Source organism: Macrobrachium nipponense, chromosome 5, assembly GCF_015104395.2.
Source record: "Macrobrachium nipponense isolate FS-2020 chromosome 5, ASM1510439v2, whole genome shotgun sequence".
NCBI lineage: Eukaryota > Metazoa > Arthropoda > Malacostraca > Decapoda > Palaemonidae > Macrobrachium > Macrobrachium nipponense.
Genome location: NC_061107.1, coordinates 87,732,922 through 87,747,091, shown reverse-complemented (window position 1 = coordinate 87,747,091; position 14,170 = coordinate 87,732,922). Strand labels below are relative to the sequence as shown.

Below are 14,170 nucleotides of genomic sequence, written 5' to 3'. Positions count from 1 at the left end.
AATGATGCAGATGAATCGGTGACCTCTGTTTTAGGCCGCATGTCTTACGTCTAACTTGAGAGTGCTTGCTTGGTCTCTATGTCTAACTTGGCAAGACATAAACATTTGAAATATGCAAAGAAATAAGAATAAAGAAAATTCCTAGAATTAGGTACAATATATCATTATTGACATATTTGCTGACAACAGTTGCTTATTCATCTCTCCGGTTTGGCTGTATAAGAAGTATTATTTTTCTTAACTTATAAATGTTTACATTTCGAATGACACTTATACGTTGTACTTGAATATAAGTTCACTAGCTTAGATAAAAAAAAATTGTTAATGTTACAGGAAAAAGATGGAAGCTGTTGTGTCACAATTTATTTCATTGATGAAGCCTATTTTCCATTTGTTTCTTTTGGAGCTTTTCATGAAGTATATCTTAATTTAACCAGACCACTGAGCAGGTTAACAACAGCTCTTCTAGGTTACCTAGCAACAGGACCTACAGCTTATTGTGGGATCCGAACAGCATTATATCGAGAAATGAATTTCTAATCACCAGAAATAAATTCTTCTGACTCCTTATTGGCAGAGCGAGAAATCGAACTCGCGACTGCCGAATCGGTAGGCGAGTACGTAGCCCACTCGTCCAACGAGGAACTAGGAGCGTTTCATTTGACTATCTTTGCAGTATAGCAAACTAGTCGTTTATCAAGAAAACAACGACCCCCTAGTCAAGAATTCGTGAAGGCTTTTCAGACGTATACCTACTGTTGCGCTACCTCATAAATTTATCGTTCGCTCATGTCAAAGGTCCTTTGTGTCTCGGAAATGGCCTCGTCTCTGAACTGTTAGATATTTGCATAATTTGACCACATTCTCTTCCTCCACGAAAAATAATGATTATAGATTCTTCAGATGATAAAAAAAAAAATTTTCTGCATAATGATCCAGCCGTTTCATATTGAAAATTTGTATCCATTTTCCTAGGCGGAAAAATATGTTTAGGGATTTCATCTTTCATGTGAATGCTAACAAGATATCGTATTATACAACGCAACGATTCATGATTTTATCCATAATTATGTCTCATTCTTCAGCTGCAATTATGGTAAAGACCTTATACACCTTAAACCCATCACTCCCACTTTTTAATACCATTTTTCAAACGCTAAAACGACCAATTTTAATCATAAACTGGCACTGCAAAAACACGAGTTTAGTTGAAACAGAATGTCCTTTATCGTTTTCAAAGGTCAATTATCACGGATGAGAAGGAACGAAAATAATTTGCAAACACGCCTCATAAATGTTGCAAGACATGTGGGAATCATCATCGTTAACGAAATGGAATAGTGGATCGTGTAGCCAGTCACAAAGGATGCATTGTTATGGTTATTTTTGTTCTATTTCCTGTCGGCGCTGAGCGCTCGTGTTCCGCCTCTTCAATATGAAGCTGCCTCCGATTTGTGTCTTTGTTCACGAATTGCTTGACGCTGACTTATCTGTGATGCCATTCTGGTAATTGACGAGACTCGCTTCGGAATTTCAGAGCGAATTTTCCTCTTCATGAGTTCCTCGTTGGACGATTCTGTAGTCCTGAGTTCGATTACCCACTCTGCCAACGTGGAATCAGAGGAATTTATGTCTGGTGATTAGAAATTCATTTCTCGATACAATACGGTTCAGATCCCATAACAAGCTGTAGGTCCCGTTGTTATATAACCATTTTGGTTCCTAGCCACGTAAAAAAAAAAAATAAAACGTAAAAAAAAATCTAATCCTTCGAGCCAGCTCTAGGAGAGCTGTGAATCAACTCAGTGGTCTGGTTAAACTAAGATATACTCAACTTCTTCCTCTTCAGGTGTAGAGGGTAGTGGCTACGGTGCACCTCAAGTAATGTGCTGCAGGCGTTACTAAAATGGCGTTGGCAGTATCCCTTCGGCCCCTGGCTGCACCTCCACCTTTTAGCCTTTTATTCTACCTCCATTCTTTCTATACTTCCTTTCATATTCTCTTTCTTCCATCTTACTTTCCACCCTCTCCCAACAATTGATTCATAGTGCAATTGCTTTGAGGTTTTCTCCCTGGTATACCTGTCAAACTTTTTGTTGTCAATTTCCGTTTCAGCGTTAGATGACCTTATAGGTACCAGTGCTTGGCCTTTGGCCTAAATTCCATATTCAATTCAATTCAATCCACTCTTTCTTTAGTCTTGCTGTCAAGCTTCTTTAAGCATTACTTCCTAGACCCTTGTGCTTATTAGCATTATTACCAAACCAAACGAAAACTTTTTTCAGTTTTCTTCTGAAGATGGAAAAAGAAACCGACAAAATTACTTAATATAACTTGTTTACTTGTAAGTGTTAAAATATTATGTAAATACTTAAAAGTAAACAAGTTATACTCAGTAATTTTGTGGGTTTCTTTTTCCCATTATTATTATTATTATTATTATTATTATTATTATTATTATTATTATTATTATTATTATTTTTATTATTCAGAAGATAACCTTCCTTCATATCACCGGCCAGTAAGTGAAGCAATCACAAAAGGGCTAGTGAAAGCCAGTCACAAGAGACAGATGTGGAGGTCAAAGAATATAAAGGCCTTGGGCGTATGACTCTAATCCGCAACCTGATATATTATGATGAAAAGGAAAATTTTCCCTCCTGTTACACCATTCAGGCCTTGCCGAGTGTCAGTTTGTCAGTTAAATTGTATCCCTTGACCTCCACATCTGTCTCTTGTGGCTGGGCTTCACTGCCCCTATTGTGATTGCATTACTTTTTGGTCGGTGATATGAATAGGGTTTATCTTCAGAATAATAACAATAATAATAATATATTTTTCTGTTTTACTTCTCCTTCATCCTGTGTTTATTTATTGTCTATTTGATTTACAATATTTAATAATGTGCAATATTCAAATTATGTTAATGATTACACTCTATGCCTTCTGCCACTGAAAAGGATAAGCAAAAATTTTACAAATACTCGGAAGAATTGGTAAATATTTCTGTTCCTTATTTTATTTGTCATGAACGAATGCTATATATTTCGTTTTTTTATGCATGTGAGATATCTTTCATTGCATTAAGAGTTACGCTACGAAGTACAGAATCATAAAAGTATATATCAATATATCATAATTTCTAAAGTAGTTCTAATTAGCACTACTTAACTACCAACGAATCAGGCTCTCTATTTTCAAAGTATTTCGATTTATTTTTTGTTTTATTTAACTACAATACTAGCATCTTCCGGTGAAGAGATAACGCACCAAGTGTAAGCAGTTTTAATTCAAATACATTGTAACTAGGTATTATATTGTTTTCTCTCACATCACTATAGAAACACATCATTAACGTGAAGGTAAATGAGACAATGAACGTAGAAATGAGCGAAAACACGAACGAACTGTTAAGACAAAGATGTCCGGCGGTTTCGGGTATGAGTAGTCAACCGCCCAAGCTGACCCAAGCCGGTTGATTATGCTTCTTCTGGGTGACGGTAGGTGGCAATACTTTGCTGGTTTACATGATTCTATTTTTGCACTAGAAGAAAAATCGTTTAGAATTATGGTTAATCTGGCATTTTTACTTGATTTATTAACCTAATTCTATCATTAATCTAATTCTATCTATATCAATCCTGAATAAATGTATGGAGTATATTGGCGGCACTTTACATGCAAAAATATGGCATATGCATGTCACTGGTCAGGAGACAGTATCATGCACCTATACAGACCTAAAACAGGCCACATAGAACCTGGGGCCCATAGGACCCGGGGAACATAAAACCTCGGGCACATAGGACCCGGGGAACATAGGACCTCGAAAACACAGGACCAGGGGAACAGACACGCTCCCATTTTAAATGATGTACTTACTTTTTTTTATTTATTTACTTCATGGTTTGTTAATTTAGATGTTTTTTCTACTAACTGTTCTGCTCCTTATGGCTTTTCCATTAGCTTTTGTCTCTTCTAGAAGTTCGAATGAACGCCGTGTTCTTTGGAAATTGAAATGAGTTTTGAAGCTTCTTTGCAATTTTTTTATTGCAATTTCATTAGAATGGTGTATTTTGATTTTCCAGAGGCATCGAAGAAACAAAGGAACACAGCAACTTTAATTTTGTCAAGTTATATTGTAAATATATATGTTTGTTCAAAGACAAAAATGTGCCTGAACGTTTGATTATAAATAGAATAAAAGCTTCCATTATAAAAAAAAAACAAAGAGATATCAAAGCCATTTTGAAAGACAAATTGTTAAAGCATTCCACAAGAATTTTTTAACATTGACAGCGATGTATTCTTGATAAAAATGTATGTAGTCCTAGATTTGTTGTAATCTTTTGTAAGTAATTTATTGAATAAAAACTTAAATAGGAAAAAGTATATATTCTTTGGAAGTTTAAATTTCAGATTAATGGACCTTGTGGAGTACGAAAAAAATTGGGTATGATTTGAGATGTTGGTGGGAAACCTCTAAAGCCAAAGTTCATCCCGATCGGTTGAATATTTCCAGAGTTATAAAGAGCTAAAGTTTGTGTGTGTGTGTATGTGTGTACTCAAAGTGGCTGAGTTTTACTAATCGCCACGGTTGATGGAACAAGGCCACAAGCTACCAAAGAATGCGATGTTCATTCGAAAGAAATAACAAAAAGTAATGTAAAAGGCATAAAAAGCAGAATAGTTATCAGAAAATCAAATAAATTTAGCAAATCAATAAGTAAATTTTTTTTCTATCTTTTATTTAAAAATATCTAATGTACACAATGCATTATTTCTATTACAATATTATGCTGAAGAACAATATTCATTTTCTATATACAGCACTTAATAACTTAAATAGTTCATTTTTTTTTATAATTGTACAAATATTTGGCGTCCAACAATTTCATCATACTTTATAACAGTAGTCTTCAATTGAGTCACATACAATAATTAATACCCATCTTAATAGAATTCAAACTAACAGACCGTAAGTGGTAAGGGAACAGCACCGTACACAACTGAGCCAGCCTCTTTTTTTAAAAACATATTCCATATATTTCGTTGAGAAAACCTTACAAAAGTTCCTTTTATATGTACTGCGCAAAACCCGTGTATCATAATATAGTTTACTTTTAAAATACATAATCAAATTAGACAACGACACCTTTTTCACTTTACGCACCTGCATTGCATACAAGTAACATGTCAATAAAACCAGCGCACTATTATCATCTTGTTTCGATTTATAGTTGAAATTTTACATTAAAATCTTCATAGCGTTATCCGGATTCATACAACAAATTTCAAGCAACACTTTTTGAAAATACAACAAAACTAGCTTAATGCGTTTAAAAAAATATGCAGTATGAATTCTTTTTCACTGCAGTTATCACATAAATCTGAACTTTTATCGTTCAAAATCTTCAGTCTGTTGTTTGTTGCCAAAATCTCATGAATGTATTTGTATATAAATTTCCTATCCAAAGTACCTATATGAGGGGTCAGATATGGGTATTTCTGGCGATAGAAGTTCACTCTCGACGTGGTTCGGAAGTCACGTAAACACGTTGGCCCCGTTGCTGTATAACCACTGGTTCCATGCAACGGAAAAATCATAAAAACAAAGTACCTATAAAAGGAAGGTTGATGCGTTTCCAAATCAATACCAAATCTAGTAGCTGGTAATCACTCTCAATGCTTGGTTTTGAAGGCAACTTGAGATAATGATACGTTGCCTTGCATGTAACGTACGGGAAGTTTTTAAACCTATGCATTTTCCTTATTACCTCAATGGAAATCGAATAGAACGACGGTGTCACATAAGATAAGTCAACTATATCTTTTAACGGTAACAAATAACTAAACCTAAGTTTACTATAATACACACTCAAACCAATGCCACTTAAAACATTCTTTAATACAGTGCAGCTGAATTTTACATTACACATCAAATGTTCCAAAACCCCCTTCACTTCTACGTAGACAAAACGTGGCTCTTTTTTATTGGTTTGGTTTGTATGGTGTTTTCACATTGCATGGAACCAGCGGCTATTCAGCAACGGGACCTGACTTCCGAAGATACATGCAATAATCTTACAAATATATTTCTTTATTGGGTGTAATGTATGGTCCATATACCATACTTTTGATACAATCAAAGAATTCACAGTTACACTTTTTTGGAAGCAAGTACGTTATTAAACTGGGAACAGGTCTATGTTCCCCGGGTCCTATGATTTCCAGGTCCTATGTTTCCCGTATCCTATGTTCCCCGGGTCCTATGTGGCCTGTTTTAGGTCAGTATAGGTGCATGATACTCTCACCAGACCAGTGACTTGTATGTGCCCATTTTTTGCATGTAATGTGGCAATATACCCCATATAATACATTCAAGGTAAATATAGAATAAATAAGGCTAATAAATCAAGTAAAGATGCCAGTTTAACCATAAATCTAAACGATTTTTCTTCTGGTGCTGAAAGAGAATCACGCAAGCCTGCAAAGTGCTGCCACCTACCGTCACCCGGAAGAAACAAAATCAACCGGCTTCTTGGGTCACCTTGGGCGGTTGACAGCTCATTCCAGAAACCGCCGAACATCTTTGTCTTAACTATTCGTTCTGTTTTTCGCTCATTTCTACGTCCATCGTCTCATTTACCATCATGTAAATCATGTGTTTATGTAGTGATGTGTGAGAAAATAATAGAATAACTAATTACAATGTATTTGCATTAAAACTAATTACACTTAGTGCGTTATCTCTTCACTGGAAGATGTTAGTATTATAGCTGAATAAAATGGATAAATAATATAAATATTTTGAAAATAAAGAGCTTGATTCGTTGGTAGTTAAGTAGTGGTAAGTAGCACTACATCGGAAATGATAATAGATTTTAATATATTTCTTTTATGATTCTGTACAACGTAGCAAAATTATTTTTGACGCAATGAGGATGTCTGGTGTAAATAAAAAAGTAACAAAATATATATAATTCGTTCGTGACAAATAAGAAACAGAAATATTTACCACTTTGTTAAATTGCGCTTACCCATTTCAGTGGCAGAATGCATAGAGCGTAATTATTAACATATAATATGAATATTTTACATTAAATATCGTATATCATATAGACAATAAATAAAGACAGGATGAAGAAGTAAAAAGAAAAAATACATTATTCGTCTATTGTTATGGTAACTACTCGTAAATTTAACACTCAAGAATCCTATAGTACCTACAAATAAATAAATAAATAAATGAATAAATAAATAAATAAACTGAAGCCATATATAAGTGGATCACCATACAAATTATTTTACAAATTCAATCGAAACATCATTTAATTAATCTAATCTAATCTTGGATCACAAAAAAGCATAGCTATTGTTTTATTTACATTTTAAGATAATGTGTTTAATTAAAACTTATCATCAATGTTAACGCCTCTTAAGCTATGTGTCCATGTTTAAGGTGTGGCAGCAGTAGTGTTAAAATCGTTGCACGGCCGCCAGTGCGGCTGCCGCATTCAATTTTTCCATGTGTAGTAAAATCATTCAAGAAGTCATGGAATCACTAACTGAAATTATCTAAGGAGTTATTTTTCCCGCAGTCGCTACCGCAACCGCATACATGGAAACATAGCTTAAATTTTTTTTTCTAATAACACTGAGGCCAGCTACTATTATGACAACCCCAAAAATAGAGAAAGCTGTCAATGGGAGGGCGTGGCAAACTGACATGATGTCGTCATCAATCATCTGCAATACTATTTCTCAGTTAATATAAACGAATGGTTTAAATTAAGCAAATTATTTTTGCATGTAAATTAATCAAAGCTATGCTTTTTCGTGATACAAGATAAGAAAATTAACCAATCGATATTAGAATGAATGATGATTTCATTGGATTTGTACAATAATTTGATCATATAATCACCGGTAGAACCTGAAATATTGAGCTTGCATACATAAATTGGTCAGGTGATAGTATCATGCACCTATAAGTCCTAAAACAGGCCACATGGGGCTCGGAGAGTATAGGTCCCGGGAACATAGGACTAGGGAAACTTAGGACCCTGGGAATATAGGCCTGCTCCCATTACTCTTACTGGACAAATCACTACAGCTGCTTTTTTCCAATGTCTTAAACCTTCAATGGCCGAAAATGGCAGTGTGGCTGGCTTGAAAACCTATATTTTATCAATTATATATATATATATATATAATATATTATATATATATATATATATAGTATATATATATATATATAATATTTATGTAAGTAGTGGCCTGTTGGTTATCTGAAGAAAAACGTTAGCTTTCAGGGACCTTCAACTGATTAATGCCACAATTTTCCTATTTCTAATCATTCTTATCTCTTTCCTCCTATCCGGAGTAACGAATGACTCCGCAGGCGAAAGAAAAAGGCGAGAACATCAGCTAGCGAATGATGATGGAATATACACTGATGATAATTTTCCCATCTTTCCTGAAGGTTCTTCGCGTGACTCTTAAAAGGTATCATGTAAAAATATGTAGCATATATGCGCACTCACACAGACGCTCTCTCTGTATATATTTATGTATGCGTACACACACACGCACACAACACGCATATATATATATATATATATATATATATATATATATATATATATATATATATATATATATACCTATACATATGTATAATATATACATACGATACAGGTGTGTATATATATATATATATATATATATATATATATATATATATATATATATATATATATATATATATATGTGTATTGTATATGTTATATTATATATATATATATATATTATATATATATATATATATAGATATATATATATATATGTATATATATGTACGTATGTATGTTTAAATTCATTCAACCATGTTGATGCTGATTCACGAGAAGAGCACGACTTCGTAGATGCTCCATAAAAGAGGCGAGAAAACGCAAGAATAAAACTCTGAACGACATTCAAGGCAAAATGTCGAATTAAAACTCATTTGTAGAAAAAAAAAATATATATAATTCAAAGCATTTCCATCCATCTCTTACTATTTACGTATTCCATTACAAAGTGAAGTGAAATAGAAACATACCCGGAACTGTGCAGAAATGTAAAACTGAAGGTTACAAACAAGGGAACGCTCAGCCGGAAACGAGCGAATGTTGACAATCGTTGTTTTTTTTTTTTTTTTTTTTACGCATCTGAAGTAAATCTTTTGCACTCGTGTTTCGAGCAAGGGCGTCCGATTTTGATCTGCTGGCGATCGAGGAATTCTCCGTTAAATATTGTAGATATCCTTAGTCATTTAACGTTAGCAAAGAGAGAGAGAGAGAGAGAGAGAGAGATGAACTATGCTAGTGCAAATGGAAAATAATTGTTAGAGAGAGAGAGAGAGAGAGAGAGTATTACTTCCAAAAATAAATAGGCACATTCTAAATTCATATAAATTCTGTTTTTCAGAAAGGAGTATAGACTATATTTTTAGGAAATATATTGCTTACCTAGAAAATGTGTATGAATATGTATGTGTATTTACTCAATTTGTTTACAGATGTCAGAGTTGTTAGCAATCATCTGATTTTGTGGGATTATGAGATGTATGTGTATTTACTCAATTTGTTTACAGATGTCAGAGTTGTTAGCAATCATCTGATTTTTGTGGGATTATGAGAAAGTGTAAGTATCCAGTTGAGTTTGTTTGTTTGTATGATGTTTTTACGTTGCATGGAACCAGTGGTTATTCAGCAAGGGGACTAACTGCTTTACGTGACTTCCGAACCACGTCGAGAGTGAACTTCTATCACCAGACATGCACATCTCTCACTCCTCAATGGAATGCCCGAGAATCGAACTCACGGCCACCACCATACCGACCACGCCTCTGAGGCTCTATCCAGTTGAGTGATATATAGCGTGTTTAATTTGGCGCTAATGATTTTACAGTAATTGCTGATTATTTCCGTACGTTTTTAAAAGGCATAACTAAATTATGAATAATATTTTTCTTTGTAGTACTAAGAAAAAGACTATAATTTATCCCAAGTTTTATGCATAATTTGACCACGTCTTAGAGATGGATGAAATTAAGTCAGAGGACAAAATCGTAACTAATACTTTTGTTTTTACTAAGAGAAAAAGAAATCTGTATGATTTATCGCAAGTTTTATGCATAATTTGACCACGTTTTAGTGATGGATGAAATTAGGTCAGAGGCTCAATCAGGCTCATCACTAAACGAAACTGGAGACCATAAAGAGAAATATGGCGCTCGGGGGAGGGAACCTCAATTCGTGGATCAAGACGTAACGCCGCCGAGGAGGCTGCTTTCATGCCCGCACGATCTAATAACTTCTAAAGGCTCTCAAGTCGCGCGCCCCGTGATATTCCCGGTTCATTCTACGATGAAGAGGGGAAGCCATTTCCAGAATCTCATTAAAGCGTCACGCGGAGCAAATTTATCCCTTTCACTCTCCTTACCTTTGAGGCCGCCTCCGTCGGTCGCGACGACCTGGATGTGGTATTCAGGGGTCGTTTCTCGGTCGAGGCAGCAGACGGTCGTCGTGATGAGGCCCGTCTTCGGGTGAACGCTGAAGATGGCTTCGCCCGATCTCTCGTGGACGACGTTCTTCTCGATGGAGTAGGTGATCTTGGCGTTGGTTCCCTCGTTGATGTCGTCGGCGTCCCAGGCAGACACGACGGCCACGGACAGGTCTGCCCGGAAGAAACACAGAGGCATTTTCAGGAAGGGACTGAAATCCGTAAAAAAAGAAGTAAAAAAAAAAAATGTATATCTTAGTTTAACCAGACCATTGAGCTGATTAACAGCTCTCCTAAGGCTGGCGCCCGAAATGCGAGATGTTTTTTCTTTTGGCCAAAAGAATGGGGAATTCAGATTCACTGTCTCTCAACTAACAAAATTTACTTTTAACACATAGTAAACCAGATTTCTTATCAGTTGGCAAGTTTAAATCAAACTTGGTTAAAATCTAAAATTTTCAAGACCTCAAATGAAAAGGTATAAGATCTCAATATATATATATATATATATATATATATATATATATATATATATATATATATATATATGTATGTATATATATATATCTATATGAGAGAAAGAGATATATATATATATATATATAATATATGAGATATATATATATATATATATATATATATATATATATATATATATTATATATGTGTGTGTGTGTGTGTGTGTGTGTGTGTGTGTGTGTGTATACGGGACCTAGAGCTTATTGTGTATCCGAACCATATTGTATCGAGAAATGAATTTCTATGCACTGGAAACTAATTCCTCTGGTTCCACGTTGGCAGAGCGGGTAATCGAACTCAGGACTACCGAATCGGTAGGCGAGCACGTAACCCACTCGTCCAACGAGGAATTAAAAAAAAAAAAAGTAAATGATGAGTGAAAGCTTAATGAGTAAATGAAAGGAAGTAAATGATGTGTGAGAGGCTAAAAAATAAAATGTACTTTGAGGATTCGTCGATTGTAGAAGATAAGAAACAGTTATTGCTAAATAATAAAAGATGAGGTTAGTATTAACTTGAGAATGCTCGTAGAGGTTTTTGTTTAAACATAAGTAAGCCAATTAATACATAAGATCATGAACAAGATACCATGGTACAGTGGTGTGAAAGTATGACAAAGTGGCAGATCAACGTGTATAAGGTATGTCTGGATAATGGAAAGATTCCAAAGGAAAAAGTGATTAGACAATTATTCCTTTCTAAATGTTAAATATGAGAGAGAATAGACCACGATCACAAAAGGACTGATAGAGGAAGATGAGTGTGAGATCAGACAGGGAAAGGCTTTTGTGGGTTACGTGTTTGTTATGTGTGAAGTCTGAAAGTTAAGGGGGAATAAAGCTGTCTGAGTCATACAGAGATGGCTTATAGCTAAGAGTGATATAGACGATGTGGAGGGTAACGGGGATGCGTGGTAGGAATGATAAGTTGTTGACAGCAATAAAGAAAATGAAAAAATCCCTGGTGGCAAGGAAGCATATGTTTCAGTCTGTATACCGAGAGGTGATTAGGGTTAAAAAAAGGATGAATTCCTCTGTAGTAGTTAAATAGCCATGCTGTTGAAGTACAGTAAAAATAGATATAAAAAAAAGTAAGTTCCCTAGAAGTAGGCACAGCATTTTCGGTAATAATACAGAACTGACTGGGGGGTGATGAAGAGAATCTGAAAGCATTCGGGAAAGACTATGCATATGTTCACAGAGAGTAAATCGAGAATAACTGTGAGCAGGAGTGATGTTATGATGGTAAAATGGGACCGCAAAAATAGAGTACTGAACTTCGATGTGAATCGTGAGAGAATTGGAGATGCGGATTGCTGTATGGTAAGATGAGAGAAGATGTAAGTCACAGATTGGTTAAAATAGGGATGGCTGCAGCACTTGTTCAAGGGACCGGAAGTCAAGGTCAAAATGTATAGTTGGACTGTTGTGCCAACTCCCCTCTATGGAAGGAAAGTGTTGATGTTAAATGCTAATGGAAAAATATTTGTTGGAGTTATAGAAATTAAATGTTCCAGAATTATCTGTAGCAGCAGAAAACGAAGCGTAAAAATTGTGTCGATAAATAGAAGTGGCAGGGATACTTGCATGAGTGACAGGACACATCTCAGTTGTTACTTTAAATGGTTTGATCGTGTGGGAAGAATTGAACACTGATAGTCTGGGGAAAAAAGTCTGCATTTTGAAATTGTTTAGAGGATAGAGAAGAAAGAGATTTAGAAAAGGATTGATATATAACAGGAATTACGCTTTCAGAAGGACTGAGTTCAAAATACAGGTGAGTGGCGCAGTGTGTGTAGGTGTGTTTGATACGTAATTGATGTGTCTTCTGTGTAAAGAGTACGAGGCTTCTTGTTTTGCATGGAAGGTTCATTTAAAATTCTGGAGTAAAAGTGTGAATGAGGCAGTGATCGTTGTCCTCTCCTTTTGCAGGGGCCACTCCCGGTCATTTGCAATTCTTGATGTCAGAATGATATAAAACAAATGTACATGGCCACTACCAATAGATACGTCTATGAATTATTCTTTTTTTTTTATCATATTATCTCATGTATCTAGAGTGTGTATGTTGCTGTCTGCACTTTGTATACTCCATGTATATGGCCTTGAGCTGAAAATAAAATCTATTATTATTATTATTATTATTTATTATTATTATTATTATTATTATTATTATTATTATTATTATTTCGTTGATGAATATAATGTTTATAATCCTGCCTTTAGAATCATAACCTCTCTTTAGCAGATTAGTACGTTCTGTTCATAAAATATGGAGGAGCAAGCACAAAAAAAAAAGAAAAATTTTCCCCCCTGACAGAGAGAAACTGTGAGTTCTAGTTCCTTTAACTTGAAATGATCAGGGATGCATCTTTGAAGAAAAAAAGTATAAAACTTTTTACACTATTACTTGATTCACTGTCACCGGTCCCTTTGCTGTCATTATTCCCTTTTATAGGAATGGAGTTGAATACTCTTCCGGAATTCTGGTATGTTTTGGTAGCATTTAATTTTTGAGAGTCAGAGGTTGATGCAAAATCATCAAATCTGCTTGCATATACATTACCTTTAAAGGAGTTATTTGCTAGATTTAAATGAATGTGGACCGATTTTTGGCCGTTTTCCGCCAATTAACTTAGTGAGAGATAGGGGAAAGAAAAGGAAAAAATCTCAGATTAGTGCTGTTCTCTCTTTTTTTTTTTTTTTAAAGTATCCAAGAGCCCATTTATAACTTTTTCTCCCTCCACGCCCCTCACAAGCCCCACCTCCGCTACCCGTAAGGAACTGAGATACTTCCCAGATAACGGTCGGCTTCTTAGCCGCCAGCACTGACAGAGAGCCTCGATATTACTCAACCACGTGGAAAATGGAGCCAAGCAGGCCATATTTAAGCGGAATCCGGAAACCGTCTCAGACTAAAGACATTCTCATTTAAAGGGACGAACGCCCTATTAACATCAGGCTGGAGAACCCAGCAAATGACTTTGGCCTTTTTTTTTTTTTTACGCTTTTGCAGATACGAAAATTATGTTCCAGTATATACTTATATATTATGGTTTGTTGTCGTGTATTGCATTATTGCTATAATTAATATTTATTATTAT

The 14,170-nt window shown here is 35.0% G+C and overlaps 1 protein-coding gene across 1 annotated transcript in view; it reads right to left on the bottom strand.

Annotated features, from left to right (window-relative positions):
- Positions 1-14,170, bottom strand: part of LOC135215484 (putative neural-cadherin 2) — a 61,769-nt gene that overhangs the window by 44,248 nt on the left and 3,351 nt on the right. Inside the window, exon 2 of the mRNA XM_064250241.1 lies at positions 10,489-10,722. Coding sequence (XP_064106311.1) covers positions 10,489-10,722 — 234 coding nt within the window. The remainder of the gene's footprint in view (positions 1-10,488; positions 10,723-14,170) is intronic.